Below are 20,208 nucleotides of genomic sequence, written 5' to 3'. Positions count from 1 at the left end.
TGAGTAAAGTAAACTTTATACCTGTGGCCAAATCTAATTTGATCGGGAAAAACTCCAATTTTGCTCAAACCCGCAGGAACCCTAGAAAATGGTGTGCTTCAATTCTTCCTCCTCGATGATCTGCCGCCCCTACAACTGATTGGGCTTTGTTCCATACCTCAAGGGAAGTCGACTGGTGGTAGTAATTGATCCAAATAGTTTCATATTTGGGGGAATTCGAACAAGAAGGGCCACGACACCCACGGTACAATCTTCATGAAGTCTTAACCAATTCATGCCTATTTTGGCTAGAGTGGAACAATGGGATGTTGGGATGATGTTTAGTGGTGATGGGAGGTTGTAACTTGTCGGAGATTTGGAGAAAAAACTATCGGAAAAACACACGGGCGTTTGGGCTTTAAAACGGGTCATGTGGGTCAGAAACGGGTCAAGGGGAAGGATATCATGGTTAGGTGCCTCTCACCTTCCTCCTTTCCCTCCCTGATCTCTCTTTGATTTGTCCTCCCATCTTCCTCCTTTTTGATAAGGCAGCAGCCCTCTCCTCTTCTCTCCTCAGATTGGGCAGGTCCACCCAATCTCCTCCTCTCCCTTTTTCCACCAGCCACACCCACACACATATATCATAAAAATCATTTAGTAATAATAATAAAAATACAGTGTAAGATAATTAAAATAATGATTCATTCCATATACTTTTGGGTTCGTAACTCCACGAAACTTTAATCGTAACCCCAATTTCACAAATCAATTTTATCTTATTATGTCACTTGAAAATAAATTACAAGAGTGAGGTTGTCTTGTCGTGATTGGTCCCTACGCAAATGTTACAGGACAGACAACCACCCCATGAAGCACTAAATGCTTTGTCCCATAATAAGGGAATTACACGTGGTACAGCCGTTCACCTGATAGCGATGGGCATCAGCAGTACTGCCGCAACATGTGGCGCGCGTTGGACCCAGAGTCACACAACGTTTGCTGCTCGCATGCCCACTTCACTATAAATCTCAATCCTCAGTGCAACTTTTCACCTTAGTTTCCAGTAATCAGTGACAACAAGTGTAAATTTACCTGTTTAAATTTGTGGGTTTTCCTTCTTTTATCGGAAAATGGCGATTTCGATGCTCTACGGAGCTCAGAATCTCAAGCTTGTCAATGGAATGGTAGCAGTAGCACCAAACGGGTTAGGTTCTGGTGGGAAAAATTACCCTTATGGGGGTTTTTCGCACAAGGGTTTAGTGAGCTATGGCTGCAGGAGTCAAAAGACCAGAACTTTAGTGGGACCCATATGCAGTGTGTCATCGTCAAGGCCTGCTTCCCAGCCTAGGTTCATCCAGCACAAGCAGGAGGCTTTCTGGTTCTATAGGTTTTTGTCTATAGTGTATGATCATGTTATAAACCCGGGGCATTGGACTGAGGATATGCGGGATGATGCGCTCGAGCCCGCGGATCTTTACGATAGGAATATGGTGGTGGTGGATGTTGGAGGTGGAACTGGGTTTACGACTCTTGGCATTGTTAAGCATGTGGATGCCAAGAATGTGACCATTCTCGACCAATCGCCGCACCAGCTTGCCAAGGCTAAGGAGAAGGAGCCGTTGAAAGAATGTAAGATCATTGAAGGCGATGCGGAGGATCTGCCGTTCCCAACCGATTATGCAGATCGATATGTCTCTGCTGGAAGGTAACACTTCTGCTTGTTTTGCTTCCTGTAATCTGTGTCATCTGTTGCCATTTAAAGGAATTTCAATTGGGGTTTTGAGCAATGGAGTTATTTGTGTGAACTTCAGATGAGTTTTGTGATTGGAACCTTGATCTTATCCTAAATGTAGCCAAGCTTATTATTGCTTATATCAGATTTCATTGAGGTGAATGAGAAGGATTATATACTGGTTATGTGGTTAATCTTAATTAACGGACGATTAGTACTTATTGGTAAGAAAATTCAAGGGAATATTACGTTTTATAATTCTTAAAACTTGGTGTATTCCAATACAAAGCATATGTTTACAGTGATGGTGCTGTAATACTATACAAAATGTGTGGTCTATATGCTGCTGTTGGTTCTGTTTATCTTATACCATTTCATTATTTTGTTCCTCAGTATTGAGTACTGGCCCGACCCACAGCGAGGAATCAAGGAAGCATACAGGGTACTAAAAATAGGAGGAAAGGCTTGCCTCATAGGCCCTGTGTACCCAACCTTTTGGCTGTCTCGTTTCTTTTCGGATGTGTGGATGCTCTTCCCAAAGGAGGAGGAGTACATTGAGTGGTTCAAAAATGCTGGTTTCGAAGATGTTCAACTGAAAAGGATTGGTCCAAAATGGTACCGTGGTGTCCGCCGCCATGGCTTGATTATGGGTTGCTCTGTGACAGGTGTGAAGCCCTTAAGTGGGGACTCCCCTCTTCAGGTAATATATTTCTTCCAATTGAAATTAGAGACTTGCTTGTTGCTATACTCTTGAAATATTTTGTCTAGAGGCGGCAATATTTTATTTTCGAGCTGGCACCTTAAGAATGAAGTTTGTTCCACAGAAGGTGATATGACATGGATTCTGCATATTACCCTGATAGCATGTTTGCATACATTTGTCTTTCCATGTTCTTGTTTTCTTAAAACTTAATGCTTTTTGGTTTTAATATTTGTTTCCAAATTGTTTTGGAAACTAGATGTGTTTGGAAATTAAACACGACTATAGTGGCGGTTGTGGTACAAGAAGAGATTGGCCATGGAGGTGGAGGTGGCTGCAAGAATGTCATTGGGGTTTTTTTTATCTCTTATTTCTTCATAATTGTTTCAAAATTCTCCCGGAAACAGTAAATATATGGGAATTTAAACACAACCATAGAAATTGTTGTTTGGTCGTGGAGGTTATGGTGGTCAGTTCTTGTACTAGCTTAGCTACGAGTGTCAGTGTGTGACAATGGTGGTGATTGTGACATAAATGGTGATGCTGGTGGAAATCGTAATGGGCAGTCACGATGGTGCTTGAATTAGCGGAAAAAGTGATGTTGGTGGGGGTTTTCTAGTGGCTGTGGTGAGGAAGAAGCAATGGTAAATAGTAGTGGTGCTGGTGGTGACAACGCTGGTTTTGGTTGATTTTAAACACAATTACACAAAACAGGAAGAAGCAATGTTACTTAATACAATCTAAGATTTTAGGATTGAGATCATATGACGGTCTACAATGAAGATGTGGGGACCATTTAATCAGAAGTTGCTCAACTGTGCTATTGAGGTTTTAGTTTTACACACGTACCTGTTAATCTTGTAGATGATAAGAACTATAACAAAGAAAGAAGAGAAAGCTATGACAGAGAAAGAAGAGAGAGAAGTAAAAACTGTATCAACTGTATTTCTTGATCATTAAGCAACACTGTTCAAGAGTATTTATATAACAAACACATCAGACTAAGAACTAACAACTATTCTTAATCCTTTGACACTTGTCATCATCTAACATATTGACTTATCTCTAACATCCTCCCGCAATCTCATGCTTAGATAAACTGAGCATGAGATTGTTACAATGGATACGAAACAAAGTGGAACTTAAACCCTTTGTCAGAATGTCTGCAAACTGCTCCTGAGATGAAACAAACTGCACAGAAAGTTGACGCTTGGCAACGCGCTCTCTGACAAAGTGGACATCAATCTCAATATGTTTGGTACGCTGATGCTGAATAGGATTGAAGGACAGCGCTATAGCAGAGAGATTATCACAAAATAAAGTAGGAGGAGACACCAATGGAATATGCAGAAAAACCAGAAGCTGTTGAATCCAATCGAGCTCAGCAGCAGTGGAGGACAGAGCCCTATACTCAGCTTCAGTAGAAGATCTAGAAACGGTCTGTTGTTTCTTGGAAGACCAAGAAATAGGATTATTACCTAAAAAGACCACCAAACCAGTGGTGGAGCGGCGGTCATTAGGGTCACCAGCCCAATCCGCATCGCTAAAGGCTTTCAAGCTGAGATCACCAGGAGAATAAGTAATGCCAAAGTGCATGGTACCCTTCAAATACCGCAGGATTCGCTTGACAGCAGTGAAATGAGCATTCATTGGTGTCTGCATAAACTGACACACTTGATGAACCGAGAAGGCTATGTCAGGCCGAGTGAAAGTAAGGTACTGTAAAGCACCAACAACACTTCTATATAACATGGGATTATTGTAAGGATCACCATCATCCTTGAGCAACCGAGTGTAAGGAAGACAGGGAGTATCACAGGCCTTAGAATCAAGCATCTCAGTCTTGGTCAATAAGTCTTGAACATACTTCTGTTGAGAAAGAAATAAACCAGTAGCAGTTTTGGTAATCTGGATTCCAAGAAAATAGTGCAGAGGACCTAAGTCCTTGATATCAAACTCAGTAGTTAAGGCGGAAATCACTTGTGAGATGCCAAGTGAAGTATTGCCAGTTACTATGATGTCATCGACATAAAGTAAAAGAACCACAATATCAGAACCAAGAACTTGCACAAATAGAGATGAATCGGAATATGTATTCTGGAACCCCAATTTGGGAAGAAAGGCAATGAACTTCTCATTCCAAGCCCTGGGGGCTTGTTTCAAACCATAAAGGGATTTGTGAAGCCGACAGACCAAATGAGGATGGAACGGATCCTCAAAGCCAGGTGGCTGAGCCATATAAACCTCTTCCTGCAAAATGCCATGTAAAAAGGCGTTTTTCACATCCAGTTGCCGTAAAGGCCAATTAAAATGAGCAGCCAATGCCAAAACCAACCGTACTGTTGTAGGCTTAACAACCGGACTAAATGTCTCAGTATAATCAACTCCAGGTTCCTGACTAAAGCCCTTTGCCACCAATCTGGCTTTATGCCGTGCAACAGAACCATCAGCATGTCGTTTTATCTTAAACACCCACTTACAACCCACCAAGTTCCTATGAACAGGGAGATCCACCAAATTCCAAGTACCCTGTGTATGCAATGCTGCAATTTCATCCTTCATAGCATTGAACCAAATAGGACACTTAAGAGCAGATTTATATGTAGCTGGTTCCGTGAGTGATAAATCAACTGAGGAGGAAGCAGATAATGCAGACAAAAATACTTTCTTCTTACTAATGCCACTCTTACTCCTGGTTTGCATGGGATGAAGATTAAGGGGTGGAATGTCAAGCACCACAGGAAGAACCTCAGGACGATGATCAAGCACCACAGGAGGTTGTGAAGGAGCAGGGACTGAAACAGTAATGGACTGAGAGGAAGTAGGTGTGGTAGGGACTGGAGAAGGTGTAGGGTGGGTTGGAGAAGGTGGAGGTTGAATTTGAGATGAGGCAGGGGAATTGGATGAACTCTCGGCAAGCACAGGACCTGTGGAATGTGTATGAGATAAGGAAGAGGACACTATTATATTATTGGGAGTCACAAAAGGAACAGGACAAGTGACAGGATCAAGAGGAGGTAGAAGGAAAGAACCTGGTGATTTTGAAAGAACTAATAAATCTGTATAGGGAAACTCTTGTTCAAAGAAAACTACATGCCGAGAAACATATACTTTCTTGTGAGACACATCATAACAAATATACCCTTTGTAATTTGAGGCATATCCTAGAAACACACATTTAATGGTTTTAGGTTGTAACTTAGAGGTAGTATATGGCTTAAGGAGAGGATAACATGTACAACCAAATATTTTGAGATGAGATATAACAGGCTCTGCACCAAATAAACGCTGAAATGGAGAGGTCTTGGATAGAACAGGTGATGGCATTCGATTAATAAGGTAAATGGCTGTTTGACATGCAAAAGACCAAAACTGAGAAGGCAACCGTGCTGTTTGAAGTAAAGTGATGGTGGTTTCAATAATGTGCCTATGTTTCCGTTCGGCTAAACCATTCTGCTCAGGGGTATAAGGACAAGAAATATGATGTGAGATCCCTTTGTGTAAGAGAAACGTTTGAAGTTTGTGAGAAATATACTCACCCCCCCATCACTTTGTAGAACTTTAATAGTGGTTGAAAACTGATTGAGAACAAAAGAATAAAAGGTAATAAAAGTGGCACAAAGATCAGATTTATTCACAAGGGGAAACAGCCAACAAAATCTGGTACATTCATCAACGAATGTAACATAATATTTGAAGCCATCAACTGACAAACAAGGTGCAGGACCCCAAAGATCACTATGCACCACCTCAAAGGGTTGTACAGACTTATTAACATGAACAGGAAAAGGAAGTTTACAAAACTTTCCTTCTAAACAACTTTGACACAAAACAGGGGAAGAATCCTTAGTACAGGATAGGTTGGCTTTATTCAACATTAAGGTAACAATGGAATTAGACGGGTGACCTAATCTGTGATGCCAAATGGAAGAATTAACCAGCTGTCCAAGAAGTGCCGTAGGTTGGTGAAGAGGTTTGGAAACGCCAAGAGTGGAAGTAGCAAGAGAGGAAATGGGGTAGAGGCCATTACTGCACAGCCCTTTGAACAAGATCCTCCCTGTGGCCTTGTCCTGAATCCAGAAAGCAAATGCATCAAAAATGAGCCAACAATTATTGTCAAGGCAAATTTTGTGCACAGAGAGCAAATTCTGAGTTAATTGTGGAACATATAACACAGAGTTTAATTTAAGAGGCTGAACAGAATTCATCTTAAGGGTAGTGTTGCCAATATGAGATACACGCAAACCTTCACCATTGGCTGTTTGAATGACTTCATGAGAGGGATATGGAGATGCAAGAGCAAGGTTACTCAAATCTGCAGTCATATGATTTGTTGCGCCAGAATCAGTAAGCCATATCTGAGGAGAAGACTGTGTAGAGGATTGAGGCTGCTGAGCCAGAGCAGTATGCATAGCATGCATAGGTTGCTGAGTAAATGGAGGAGAGGCCACTGAAGGCTGAGAACCTTGTACTCCACTGAAAGGAGAAAAAGAAGAAGACCGCGGCTGATAAGCAATTCCAGACCGAGAACCCATATAGTTAGGGCCTTTATCATTATGAAAACAAAACCATGTGGTATGATTCGTTTTACCACAGATTTGACACTGAGTCCTTGTGGATGGTGTAGACACACAAAAAGCTGCAGAATGACCCTCAGTGTTACATAACTGACATATAACCATTTGAGGAGGAGAAGACCTTGAAGAATAACTGCCTGGTGGTTGACCAAGAACACCAGGAGCTGATGTAGGAAAAACATGCATTTGAGGTAAATAAGACTGCCTAGACTGAAAGTGGCGAGGACCTTGAGTGAACTTGCCCTTATTTCGATTCTTATTACCATTAAAGCTTCGGAAATTACCAGGCACAGGCGGAGATTGGCCATTGCCACTAGAAAATACCCCTTGGGAAACTGGAGGAGAAGTATTAGCAACCATAGCAGACAGAAATGGAACCTGAGTATGAGACTCAAGGATAGTCTCTTCAGCAAGCAACTGAGACCGGAACTCCTTCATTGAAATCACATTTTCACGACCCCGAATAACACATCGAAAGGTGTTATACTCAGCAGGTAAACCATTCAGTGCAAGGATAACAATATCTTCATCGGCAAACTGAACACCAGCAGCTGAGAGATAATCTCGGGCCTCCTTAATCTTTTGTAAGTACTGAGCAATTGAGTCAGAACCCTTTTTGATAGTCTGAAGGTTGGACTTCATTTGGAATATGCTTGTCCGAGAAACAGTTGAAAATTGCTCCTTTAAGCGAGTCCACAAATCCTGAGAACAAGTACTACCAATAGCACACGACATGGCTATCGGAGATAAAGTCGCAGTAATCAACTGCATTAGAGCTCTGTCATGCATCATCCATATACGATACTCATCAGATTCACCAGATGTGGAGGAAGTAGAAACGACGCCAGAGTCTCCAGATTGAGGACTAAAACGAGCAGGACATGAAGTCGTACCATCAACAAATCCCATAATCCCATTGCTTTCAAGCAGCAATTGCATTTGAAAATGCCAATTGAGATAATTCGAGTCATCAAGTTTAACACTCACAGATGTAGAAATAGAAGCAATAAGCGCAGTAATGGGAGACTGAAGAAGTTGTAATTGCGAAGCAGTGACCATGATCGCAAATTAAGAAAGAAATTGTGAACAGGAATTATAACAAACACCTGGTAGGCAGACGACAGAGGCTCGAAGAAACTACGAAGAACACAACGGCGAATCGGCCGAATAAACGAACACAGGGCAGAAAGTTGATGAAACCCTAGAATCGCACAGAGAGAACTCAAGATCGAAGCTGCCAAACAACGAAGAGCAGCAACACCGAGCACAGAGACGAAGAAGAAGAACGTGAGACAGTAGCGGAAGCAAAAGAAGGATCGGAGATCAAGCGCGAGCGATGACGGCGATTGATACCATGTTAATCTTGTAGATGATAAGAACTATAACAAAGAAAGAAGAGAAAGCTATGACAGAGAAAGAAGAGAGAGAAGTAAAAACTGTATCAACTGTATTTCTTGATCATTAAGCAACACTGTTCAAGAGTATTTATATAACAAACACATCAGACTAAGAACTAACAACTATTCTTAATCCTTTGACACTTGTCATCATCTAACATATTGACTTTCAGCAGAAGATGCTGTAGATTTATATTAGGAGGCTTATTTTCACTTTGATACATTCGCTTGTCACATTTTGCGATGTTTTCTTTGGTGCAGCTTGGTCCAAAGGTGGAGGACGTAAGGAAGCCTGTGAATCCCTTGGTGTTTCTTTTTCGGTTCATTCTCGGTGCAACTGCAGGAGCTTACTATGTGCTGGTTCCAATTTACATGTGGATTAAAGATCAAGTCGTTCCAAAAGGCCAGCCTATCTGAAACGGGAGTTACAAAATGTGTAAGGATTGTCAGCAATTCCTACAGTTTGCATCCATTTTTTCCCCGTTTGCTGTGAAGCTAGCCAGTTAAGATAATCTACTGCGGGGATGCACCTTTACTGCTTAAGTTCTTTGGAACTGCGTTGTACAAGTGACTTACTTGATCCATGGTGTCGTCGTTTTTTATGTCAACACATTTCATTTCACTGGTTTTGTAATGCCGTCAATCTATTCACGCTGTAGAAATGGGATAAATTTAAGGAACAAATTTCTTTGCTCCTGACCTACTTATTAGTTTTTATGTTAGCCGTAATTTTTGTTTTCCTTGATGAAATGTTAGCCGTGATCTGATTGCCAATGAAACAGTGGATGCCATTGAACAGATCCCGTGGGATGGCGGAGTCCTGCTAAGTTTTGAAGAGTCGGTTTTGGTTCGAAGACTTGGACCTCGTAGAATCGGGTCCGTTACTCTACATTTCTATCGAAGCAGGGAGCATGTTATTTCACCAGGTTTTACTAATTACAGGGTGATTTGTAATTTTATATGAAGATGACTTGACTGTGCTAGTCTTTGGCAAAGTTGGAATGTGTCAATGCTTGATGAACAAATTGAAGTGTTCGTGGGTTTCAAGTACCAGAAGAGTCAATGGAAGTTGGTTTTACAGGTAACTAAAATTTGAGTTCTCTAATAACACGATAGAAAAACTAACAAAGAAACATTCAACCCCAAATTTTAAGTTCTACGTAAACGTAGGCCTTATGTGATAGTGAATAAGTGCATCTAGTCGATATAAAATTTTTCAAGGTGTTTTAGCTCAAGCGGATAAAAGCATTCACTATGCATCCGATGTTCTGATTTTCAATTTGCCGTACCACGATTTGGTTCGCAAGCAAAAAAATAATAAAAAATTAATTCATTGATAAAGGAGTGACATGTATGGTGTGAACCATGGTAAGGGTTATGTTGAATGCTAAGCTTTCATTTCATTTATTTAATGAAGCATGTTCGATATTTTTTGTATTTTGCAGTTTTGGAAAGCCGCTTGGTCCTTTTCTAAGAACCAGGATCTTCGCTTGAGCAGTTCCCTAGGGATCCCGCAATCATGTCCGTTCATCGTATATCGTGCGGTCAGAAATTATTTAAAATTTAAAATTCAAATATGAATAGTACCTAACGAAAACTGAACGCACGATATAAAATGAACGGACAAGATTGCGGGATCCCTAAGATCCCTAGGGAACTGCTTAGGAAAGGATCCTGGTTCATTTCTATAGGCAAAACATACTTGCAAAATGCAAATACCATCCATATAAACGCGTTGAAAATACCAAGTAATATTATTGTATTATGTATTCGAAATCAAGGGGTGCTAATGACCTTTTGGCTCGCACATTTTCATTTTTTTCTTTTTTAGTTTTTATTTTCATGCTCCAATATCACGATAATTCAAAATCTTTATAATTTACGTAATTTAAATATTAACTTTGAAAAAAGTTAAAATAAATGTGAAACTTATTCATTTGAGTAAAAATCAAACAGTTGGAATTGTGGTACGACATATCAGAATACAAAAGAGAAAAACTAATGAAAAGGGTTTGAAAACTTTGAGTTTTAACGATAAGAACAAAATAAAAGATAAAGTGAATAGTACCATAATTGACTTTTTAATATAAAAATATGATTTTTCTTTAAAATGAATAATATCGAAATTTTTTCGTTAAAGTTTTCATAAGAAAGAGCTGAAAAAATAAATCGAAAAGATATAAATAAGAAGTTGTTACTCATGGGTTCCTCGCAAGCAAGCAACGCAGCGTGCTTTTTGGGGTTGAAAATGTGAATGTGTGAGCAATTTCCACACCTCCCCATACCCTTTAGCGTCATGCTCTTTGAATGCCCTTTGTCTTCCAAACATCAAACCCTTACAGCTGTCCATCCTTATATTTATTCATCTGCATTTACATTCAACCAACTACCATTTCTGCCCTAAAAGTTTCTATAACTATATATGGGGTTTAAAATTTTCAATGATTCGAATGGTTTATATTTTAATTTATTATTATAAATTATTTTTGTAACATTCAAAATAATTGATATATTTATTTATAATGAAGAAAATGAACAAATATAATATTGTAAATAAATACTAAAACGACTATCATTTAATTCAACGTAATATGATTTCAGATATGAATGATATTAAGTAGACATGATCTTTAGAAAGATATAAAAAAAATTAAACAATTGGATTTTTAAAATATGGAACCCCATATTTATTTATACTTGTTTTTTTCCCTCCCTCTAACTAAGCCAAAGATTTAAAAGTCATACGATACTTTTCAATAAAGCCATGACTGTAACAACAAATTCCAGTCATGCATATATAAAGCTTTGATTTGACCACCGTTTTTGTAATTTCACTTTCTTCTTCTTCTTACGTATTATTGTTAAATATTAGTTTATTAAATCTTAAACAATAAAAATGTGCTTTCAGTTGCATATTAATTGCCCCAATGGAGGAGGACTTCTTCCTACTTAAACCCAGCTAAGATTGAGCTATACTCAACATTCTCTCTCTCTCTCTCTCTCTCTCTCTCTCTCTCTCTCTCTCTAAAACTCTTCTCTAGAGCTCTTTCTTTATCTCTCTAGACTTGGGAGGTTGGTTGTATAACTTAAAGAAGAAGAAGATGGCAGACGTACTAAGCGAAGAACAGATTGTTGAGTTTAAAGAAGCATTTTGTCTATTTGACAAGGATGGAGATGGTGAGTTTCCTACTATCATATCCTCCATTCTTGGTTAGTATTTATATTCTATAAGATATACACACAAATAACATGTTCTGGCATTAGACAGCTATATATAGTGTTTTTTACCTTCTCAGATTTGGAAGTGTATGCACAAAAACTAAGCACTCGTTTGATAACCATGAACTGGCATTGACGGAAAATATTTTTGAATATGTGTTTTATTAGGTTGCATTACTGTGGATGAACTGGCCACGGTGATTCGGTCTCTGGATCAGAATCCGACGGAGAAGGAGCTTCAGGACATGATAAGCGAAGTGGACGTTGACGGAAATGGAACCATAGAGTTTGCAGAGTTCTTGAGCTTAATGGCAAACAAAATGAAGGTATATAATATATGTGCATGGCATTGCAGATATATATAATTTGACTATATAAAAATTAATTAGGCTGAAATGTTATTTAAATGTTCTGAATTCTGTTTGTATGATTTTTTTTCAATAGGAAACTGATGCAGAGGAGGAGCTCAAAGAGGCCTTCAAAGTATTTGACAAGGATCAGAATGGTTATATTTCAGCTACTGAGGTAAACACAATGAAAATTTCATCTGATTAATTTAATTTTTAGCAACATTTTCTCTACAAAAAGTTAATTAACTGGATGAAAGGTTAATTTTTATCAACTTAATTTGCATTTATCAAATAAAATGCACTTGCCAATAAGACGGTTGTCTATTTACATATGTGACAATTTTGCTCACAAAACAAAACATGTTTTTCATTTGTTTGAAATGATTATTCATAGTGTTGCACTAAAATTTAGAACATACTAGCACCAAGACATGGTTATGAGACTCAAAAAACATGTATTGAAGAAACTGTAACATATAGAGACAAGGTTACATTGATTTCTAAAGGACAATTACTTGCATAAAATTTATAACTCAAATAGTTAAGAGCATTTACATGTATTCAAATTCTGTTATTTCAATAAACAATATTAATAATACCAACTAATGGCCTAAACAAACTTTCAGCTATTAGAGCAGTGAGAGGCCACCATCAAATTCAGAATGAGTGATGGCTTCACTGCACTGACTTTAAATTTCTAGCATTGGTAGCAGGGATCGCCAGCATGGTTTCTGATAAGATGTACTTAGAAAAATAATAGGGAGAATCATATAGCTTAAGTGATGCTAATGCTTGCTTATAAAATGTTTTATTTGGGTAGTCGTGAAATAATTCCCAATATTTAATCCAAGTAAATCACATCATTTTAACCCAAGTTCTTCTGACGGAAAAAATTTTCATTGTAACCGGCATACGAGATGGTACACTATATGTCATTATATAAATGGTAGAATATATATGTCAAAAAGTTAATAACTTAAAAAATAAAATTTTCCACCACTAACATAAAAACATGTGATGTACCACTCGTATTCCCGTCACAATGAAAAATTTCTCCTTACGAGGATCCATCCTTATCTTGATTCCCTGTACCTTTTTCCCATGCAATGAACACTAACCAAACCTTCATTAGACAATGTTTATATTGTTTTCCACGTGGACATTTTATTGCCAACATAATCTAACACTTCACATATCGTGTTTGTTCTTGTTCTTGCTTTTTTTTAGCTGAGGCATGTAATGATCAATCTAGGAGAAAAATTGACGGACGAAGAGGTCGAGCAGATGATCAAGGAGGCGGATTTGGACGGTGATGGACAAGTGAATTACGATGAATTTGTGAAGATGATGATGACCATTGGATGATAAATTTAAACAAAATTCTCTCATTCAAATTCATCCTCACTAGCCCTCAGGCAATATAAACTTGTATTCGTGTTGTCAAATGACCAAAAATGTAGGAGGACTTGACTTGTACCCTTTGATTTGTTCAATTTGTTCAATTCCACATTGTAATTCTTTTTCAATTTCTACTTGGTCAATATCATGGTGTGTTTCAATGTGATGATGTATCAAAATCTTTGTTCTATGGGATGTATTTATCTACTTCTGTTTTGTATTCATTTCATTCCATTTTTAGAATGATTTATCCCCAATTTTTCTCTTTTGCACACTCCTTTAAATTTATTTTATTGATTTTGTTTTAATTTACTCAATTTAAAAGTAAAAATATACAATTATTGAGTATTACGGTTTAGTAGTATTCCTCTTAACTGGTAAGTGAAAGTTCTTAGGTTCGATTCTCGACAAATGCGAATTTAAACCACATTATTGCTAGCTCATTCTGAGGCTTAGCCTACCCTTCATCGTTTACTGTAGATGATATTTTTGTTAAAAAAAAAAAAAGAAATGTACAAAAAAAAAAAAAATATAGTGACGTGGAAGTTGTTTCTCATTTTTCTTTTTTGAATTTTTGGGTAATTTTTTAGATTATCTTCCAACTCATAAGAGGGGTTTCTTGATTTGAAGTTTCTCCAACTTTTTCTGTTGTGAAGTCTGACTTTGACCGAAGATCAATGGTTGGAAATGTGGTTTCTAATATCAATTGAATTTCATGTTTTCTTTGCTATAGCTTCGAAGGTTCAAACTTTAGACCGTCCTCAAAACCGCGTGGAATGTGGAAACTTCCAAAACCTACATTGCGAATGATCTTCTCTGACGATGTCTTATCACTTCAAAGACATTCTGCGGACGCGGAAATAGACATATTAACTGTAGCAAATGTGCTCCTTTTTATGCATCTGAATTTAAATCTTCATCCCTATTAAAATAAAATATCACTTGCATCGATAAAGAAACTTGATGTATCGTGAAAGATTTAAAACTAGATAAGGCTTTTTATTGGCCCTAATGTCATCTCTAACTGAAGGGTCCAGAGGGCTAAAAGGTCGAAAATAGCCTGAAAACCGTTTCAAACCGAGAGCCAGGTCAAAGGGCTCGTGAGCCTCACTGGACAAAAAAGGGCTAAAAGGCAAACCGGCTGGCCATTTTCAGCTAGCAAGCCAGCCCACTGGCTAGCCCAATTTCATTTTTTTTTTGTTCTTTTCCATTAGCCCAGCCCTTTTTCTTTTTTCTTTTTTTGTTCTTTTCCATTTGCCTAGCCCACTTTAGGATTTAGGGCTTAGTTTTTTTTTTTGGTCCCAGCCCACTTTTTGCTTTTATGCCCAGTAGCCTTTTTTTTTAATTTCTAATTTTTTTTTCCTACTCTATTTCTCACATATTTTTCACAATTTCATACTATCTTACCTCATTTTATTTCAATTCTTCACATTCCATACTATAACCCCTTGGCCCTCGGTTGAAGATTTTTTTTTTTGTGACAGGGGCTAAAACGAGCCCTATGGTCCTCGGTTGGAGATGGTAAGGAATATGACATTGCATTGTTCATTAAAATATTAATTTCTTGGAGGACCAGAGGGCTAAAACGAGCCCTTTGGCCAGCCTTCGGTTGGAGACGGCCTAATGACCTGGCCCCAGTTTGCTTAGGCTAACCATAGTTCTATTGGAATCCAGAATTAAAAATGGCTCAATCATGAGTATGGGGAGCTTTGATGTTTCCTCAATAACTGCACTGAGTAACCTTGCATTTTTTTCATGAAGAAAATTTGTCATATCATTCACGAAAGAATACAACAACAACAACAACAACAAAGCCTTTTCCCACTAAGTGGGGTCGGCTATATGAATCCTAGAACGCCATTGCGCTCGGTTTTGTGTCATGTCCTCCGTTAGATCCAAGTACTCTAAGTCTTTTCTTAGAGTCTCTTCCAAAGTTTTCCTAGGTCTTCCTCTACCCCTTCGGCCCTGAACCTCTGTCCCGTAGTCACATCTTCGAACCGGAGCGTCATTCGGCCTTCTTTGCACATGTCCAAATCACCGGAGCCGATTTTCTCTCATCTTTCCTACAATTTCGGCTACTCCTACTTTACCTCGGATATCCTCATTCCCAATCTTATCCTTTCTCGTGTGCCCACACATCCCACGAAGCATCCTCATCTCCGCTACACCCATTTTGTGTACGTGTTGATGCTTCACCGCCCAACATTCTGTGCCATACAACATCGCTGGCCTTATTGCCGTCCTATAAAATTTTCCCTTGAGCTTCAGTGGCCTACGACGGTCACACAACACGCCGGATGCATTCTAACACTTCATCCATCCAGCTCGTATTCTATGGTTGAGATCTCCATCTAATTCTCCATTCTCTTGCAAGATAGATCCTAGGTAGCGAAAACGGTCGCTTTTTGTGATCTTCGCTAGATTGCTCCGGTCATTAGTGTGGATAAGTATATAAATGGATAGAGATAGGAAAGCAAACACAAGATGTACGTGGTTCACCCATATTGGCTACGTCCACGGAATAGAAGAGTTCTCATTAATTGTGAAGGGTTTACACAAGTACATAGGTTCAAGCTCTCCTTTAGTGAGTACAAGTGAATGATTTAGTACAAATGACATTAAGAAATATTGTGGGAGAATGATCTCGTAATCACGAAACTTCTAAGTATCGGAGTGTGGAGTCGTCTTGACTTGCCTTATCTGTCTCATAGGTAGATGTGGCATCTTCTCTGGAAGTACTCTTCCTCCATCCAGGGGTGGTATCTTTAACTGGTGGAGATGCACAAGGTAATGTATCAATTTCACTTGAAGCTTACTTGTAGTTTCAGGCTTGGTCAAGCGCGATACAAACCATGTAGTAGGAGTCCCCCAAGTCGCCGAGCTAGGGGGTCTGCTGAAAGAGGTGACAGACAAGGTAAGCAATCAGAGCTCCGACTGATTGTTCACCTTCTCCCCATCTTGCAGCAGCATGAAGGATAAAGAGAAGAAAAATGAGAAGAGATGATATGAGATACTTTTGCTTTTGAAGAAGTAACTTTCCACAGGCTTATTCTTGAACTGAGCTGGAGGGTTTTCTGGTTTCCTCCAGAGTATAAGGCCGACTGAAGAATTTGAGGGTCAAAACAAGTCCATCAAATCTAGAGTACGTTCCACCCTGCTGATATGGGATACTTTTGCTTTTGACAGAGTAATGGATGTATCGGCACGTGTGCTGTTACGCTTGTCTCCACATGCTTCCTTGTATCCTTCGCACTTGCCCTATCTGTTCCTCAAGCAGATGCGGAATCTTCCCTGGAAACATAAGATGTTGAAGATGAGTACTCGAGAGCAATGCCAGGTAAGTAATCAGGTAAGGGGTTCCAGGCAGTCAGTTCTTGGCTGGAAGCTTGATTCCAAGTGCTGACTGATTGCTCTCTTTCTCCTTGTCTTGCAGGTAAAAACAAGGCCAAAGGAAAAGACAGGGAAAAAGCATGATATGGGATACTCTTGCTTTTAACCCTGATGATATGAGATATTCTTGCTCTAGTATAGCTTGTTTGCAGAGGTATTATCGGGGGGAAAGAAAGCTGAATATTTCGAAAGGCTTCGTTGGGAGTGCCCTCTCAGATATGATGAAGGGTTGAGCATTTTTGCAGGTCTGCCTGTCCGTTGGGGATGGAGGTTGACATATATAGGAGTCTCCCTAACAAGTAGTAATGCTATTCCTTTACCCTGCTTGGTCATAGCACGGTAGTGGGAGCTGTCAGTTTCACATGTTTTAACTCTGTCAGAGCACTTTGAAAAAGTGGTCTGTGGTATCTGGCTCTCGAGATTCGGAGAACGATGCCTCTTCGATTTTTGAGAAAGCAATCATGCTGGGGGTCTGGCTCTCGAGATTCGGAGAGCAGTGTCTCTTCGATTTTTGAGGAAGTAATCATGTTGGGAGTCTGGCTCTCGAGATTCGGAGGGCGGTGCCTCTTCGATTTTGGAGCAAGCAATCTTGTTGGGAGTGTTGTCTCGAATGTGAGTAAAGGTTGGGCATGTTTGCTAGTCTACCTTGCCACGAAGCACAAAGGTTGATACACAGGGACTTTCCAATTATCCAGCAATGGTACTGTTCCTTTACCCTCTCTTCGATTTTGAGAAAGTAGTCATGTTGGGAGTCTGGCTCTCGAGATTCGGAGGACGGTGCCTCTTCGATTTTGGAGCAAGCAATCTTGTTGGGAGTGTTTTCTCGAATGTGAGTAAAGGTTGGGCATGTTTGCTAGTCTACCTTGCCACGAAGCACAGAGGTTGACACACAGGGAGTTTCCAATTATCCAGCAGTGGTACTGTTCCTTTACCCTTGTGGGTAATAATATGGTAGCTAGACCTTCAAAATTTATGTGTCTAAACTTTGTTAGTGTTGTTTCTTTGCTATTCTTTTACCTTTCTTGGTCAGAGCGATGTAGTGGGAGCTGCAAGCTTCACGTGCTCAACTTTGGCAGAGAACTTTGGCAAAGTTATCTGTGGTACCCATGAGCTATTGTTGCGTGTGGGAAGTGGGTGATTGAACAGTAAGATTCATGTGCTTTCTACTTCACCAGAAGTCTTCGACAGAATGCCCATAATTTCTGCAAAGCTGAGTGTGCGTGTGACAGGTGCTGACAAGGCTAGAAAAGTAGGTGCCTCTTCGATTTCTGAGATCGGCCCTCGTGGTCTCTGAGCAGCCCAGCTTTTGAGAAAGCGAGCGCCTCTTCGATTGATTCGAAGAACGATGCCTCATCGATTTTTGAGAAAGCAGTCACGCTGGGGGTCTGGCTCTCGAAGATTCGGGGAGCAGTGTCTCTTCGATTTTTGAGAAAGTAATCATGTTGGGAGTCTGGCTCTCGAGATTCGGAGGGCGGTGCCTCTTCGATTTTGGAGCAAGCAATCTTGTTAGGAGTGTTTTCTCGAATGTGAGTAAAGGTTGGGCATGTTTGCTAGTCTACCTTGCCACGAAGCACAGAGGTTGACACACAGGGACTTTCCAATTATCCAGCAATGGTACTGTTCCTTTACCCTCTCTTCGATTTTTCAGAAAGTAGTCATGTTGGGAGTCTGGCTCTCGAGATTCGGAGGACGGTGCCTCTTCGATTTTGGAGCAAGCAATCTTATTGGGAGTGTTTTCTCGAATGTGAGTAAAGGTTGGGCATGTTTGCTAGTCTACCTTGCCACGAAGCACAGAGGTTGACACACAGGGACTGTCCAATTATCCAGCAGTGGTACTGTTCCTTTACCCTTGTGGGTAATAATATGGTAGCTAGACCTTCAAAATTTATGGGTCTAAACTTTGTTAGTGCTGTTTCTTTGCTATTCTTTTACCCTTCTTGGTCAGAGCGATGTAGTGGGAGCTGCAAGCTTCACGTGCTCAACTTTGGCAGAGAACTTTGGCAAAGTTTTCTGTGGTACCCATGAGCTATTGTTGCGTGTGGGAAGTGGGTGATTGAACAGTAAGATTCATGTGTTTTCTACTTCCCCAGAAGTCTTCGACAGAATGCCCATAATTTCCGCAAAGCTGAGTGTGCGTGTGACAGGTGCTGACAAGGCTGGAAAAGTAGGTGCCTCTTCGATTTCTGAGATCGGCCCTCGTGGTCTCTGGGGAGCCCAGCTTTTGAGAAAGCGAGCGCCTCTTCAATTTCTGAGACCAGCCTTCGTGGTCTTTGAGCAGCCCAACTTTTGAGAAAGCAAACGCCTCTTAGATTTCTGAGATCAACCCTCGTGATCTCTAAGCAGCCCAGCTTTTGAGAAAGCAAACGCCTCTTCGATTTCTGAGCAGGCGCCTCTTCGATTTCTGAAGCTCCGTCGAGTGCAGATTTTTATAAGGGCTGGCATTAAGTTCTAAAGCACACTTGAATCTCCACCAGTAGAAGCTTCATTCTTGCACTTCTAAGATCTTGATTTGTCCGACCTCTTCTCTCTTCAACACCTTTGAAAATGTCTGGCCCCTCCGACCGTCGTTTTGACTTGAACCTTGTTGAAGAGGCAGCCCCGCCTTCTCCAGACAACATATGGCGCCCATCCTTCGTCTCCCCTACTGGTCCTCTTACCGTTGGGGATTCCGTGATGAAGAATGATATGACCGCTGCGGTGGTGGCCAGGAACCTTCTCACTCCCAAAGATAACAGACTACTTTCCAAACGGTCTGATGAGTTAGCTGTTAAGGATTCGCTGGCTCTCAGTGTTCAGTGTGCAGGTTCTGTGTCTAATATGGCCCAACGCCTATTTGCTCGAACCCGCCAAGTTGAATCATTGGCGGCTGAAGCGATGAGTCTCAAACAGGAGATTAGAGGGCTCAAGCATGAGAATAAACAGTTGCACCGGCTCGCACATGACTATGCTACAAACATGAAGAGGAAGCTTGACCAGATGAAGGAAACTGATGGTCAGGTTTTACTTGATCATCAGAGATTTGTAGGTTTGTTCCAAAGGCATTTATTGCCTTCGTCTTCTGGGGCTGTACCGCGTAATGAAGCTCCAAATGATCAACCTCTGATGCCTCCTCCTTCTAGGGTTCTGTCCAGTACTGAGGCTCCAAATGATCCCCCTCCGGTGCCTTCTCTTTCTGGGGCTCTACCGACTGCTGAGACTTCTCCTAAGCAACCTTTGTGAAGGCTCCCTCTTGTGTGTTTATTTTGACTCATGTATATGTACATATTTGTAGCTTATCGGGGATATCAATAAATAAGCTTTCCTTCATTTCAACGTATTGTGTTAAATACACCAAAGCCTTCTTCGCTAAGTTCTTTGAATTTTCTTTTGTTGAAGCTTGTATGTTGAAGCTTTCTGAGTGGAGCATGTAGGTTGGGGTAGTGTTCCCTTAATTTTCCGAGTGAGGAAAACTTCTCGGTTGGAGACT

At 40.2% G+C, this 20,208-nt stretch overlaps 2 protein-coding genes across 3 annotated transcripts; both read left to right on the top strand.

The window, feature by feature from the left end:
• Positions 1 to 983: 983 nt before the first annotated feature.
• Positions 984 to 9,088, top strand: LOC126608335 (2-methyl-6-phytyl-1,4-hydroquinone methyltransferase, chloroplastic-like). The gene is made up of 3 exons (XM_050276199.1): positions 984 to 1,684; positions 2,105 to 2,411; positions 8,647 to 9,088. The coding sequence occupies exons 1-3, from the start codon at positions 1,110 to 1,112 to the stop codon at positions 8,800 to 8,802; spliced, it is 1,038 nt and encodes a 345-aa protein (XP_050132156.1). The 5' UTR covers positions 984 to 1,109; the 3' UTR covers positions 8,803 to 9,088.
• Positions 9,089 to 11,317: 2,229 nt separating this feature from the next.
• Positions 11,318 to 13,559, top strand: LOC126608337 (calmodulin-like protein 11). 2 transcript variants are annotated; one of them, XM_050276202.1, is made up of 4 exons: positions 11,318 to 11,595; positions 11,773 to 11,930; positions 12,049 to 12,129; positions 13,182 to 13,559. In XM_050276202.1, exons 1-4 carry the CDS (start codon positions 11,487 to 11,489, stop codon positions 13,317 to 13,319), a joined length of 486 nt encoding a protein of 161 aa, XP_050132159.1. In that variant the 5' UTR covers positions 11,318 to 11,486; the 3' UTR covers positions 13,320 to 13,559. The 2 variants fall into 2 exon arrangements, with proteins under 2 accessions (XP_050132159.1, XP_050132160.1); XM_050276203.1 differs by having other exon boundaries at positions 11,332 to 11,562.
• The last annotated feature ends 6,649 nt before the right edge of the window (positions 13,560 to 20,208 follow it).

Source organism: Malus sylvestris, chromosome 16, assembly GCF_916048215.2.
Source record: "Malus sylvestris chromosome 16, drMalSylv7.2, whole genome shotgun sequence".
NCBI lineage: Eukaryota > Viridiplantae > Streptophyta > Magnoliopsida > Rosales > Rosaceae > Malus > Malus sylvestris.
The sequence above is the reverse complement of the archived record's forward strand: the minus strand, read 5'-3'. Positions and strand labels throughout refer to the sequence as shown.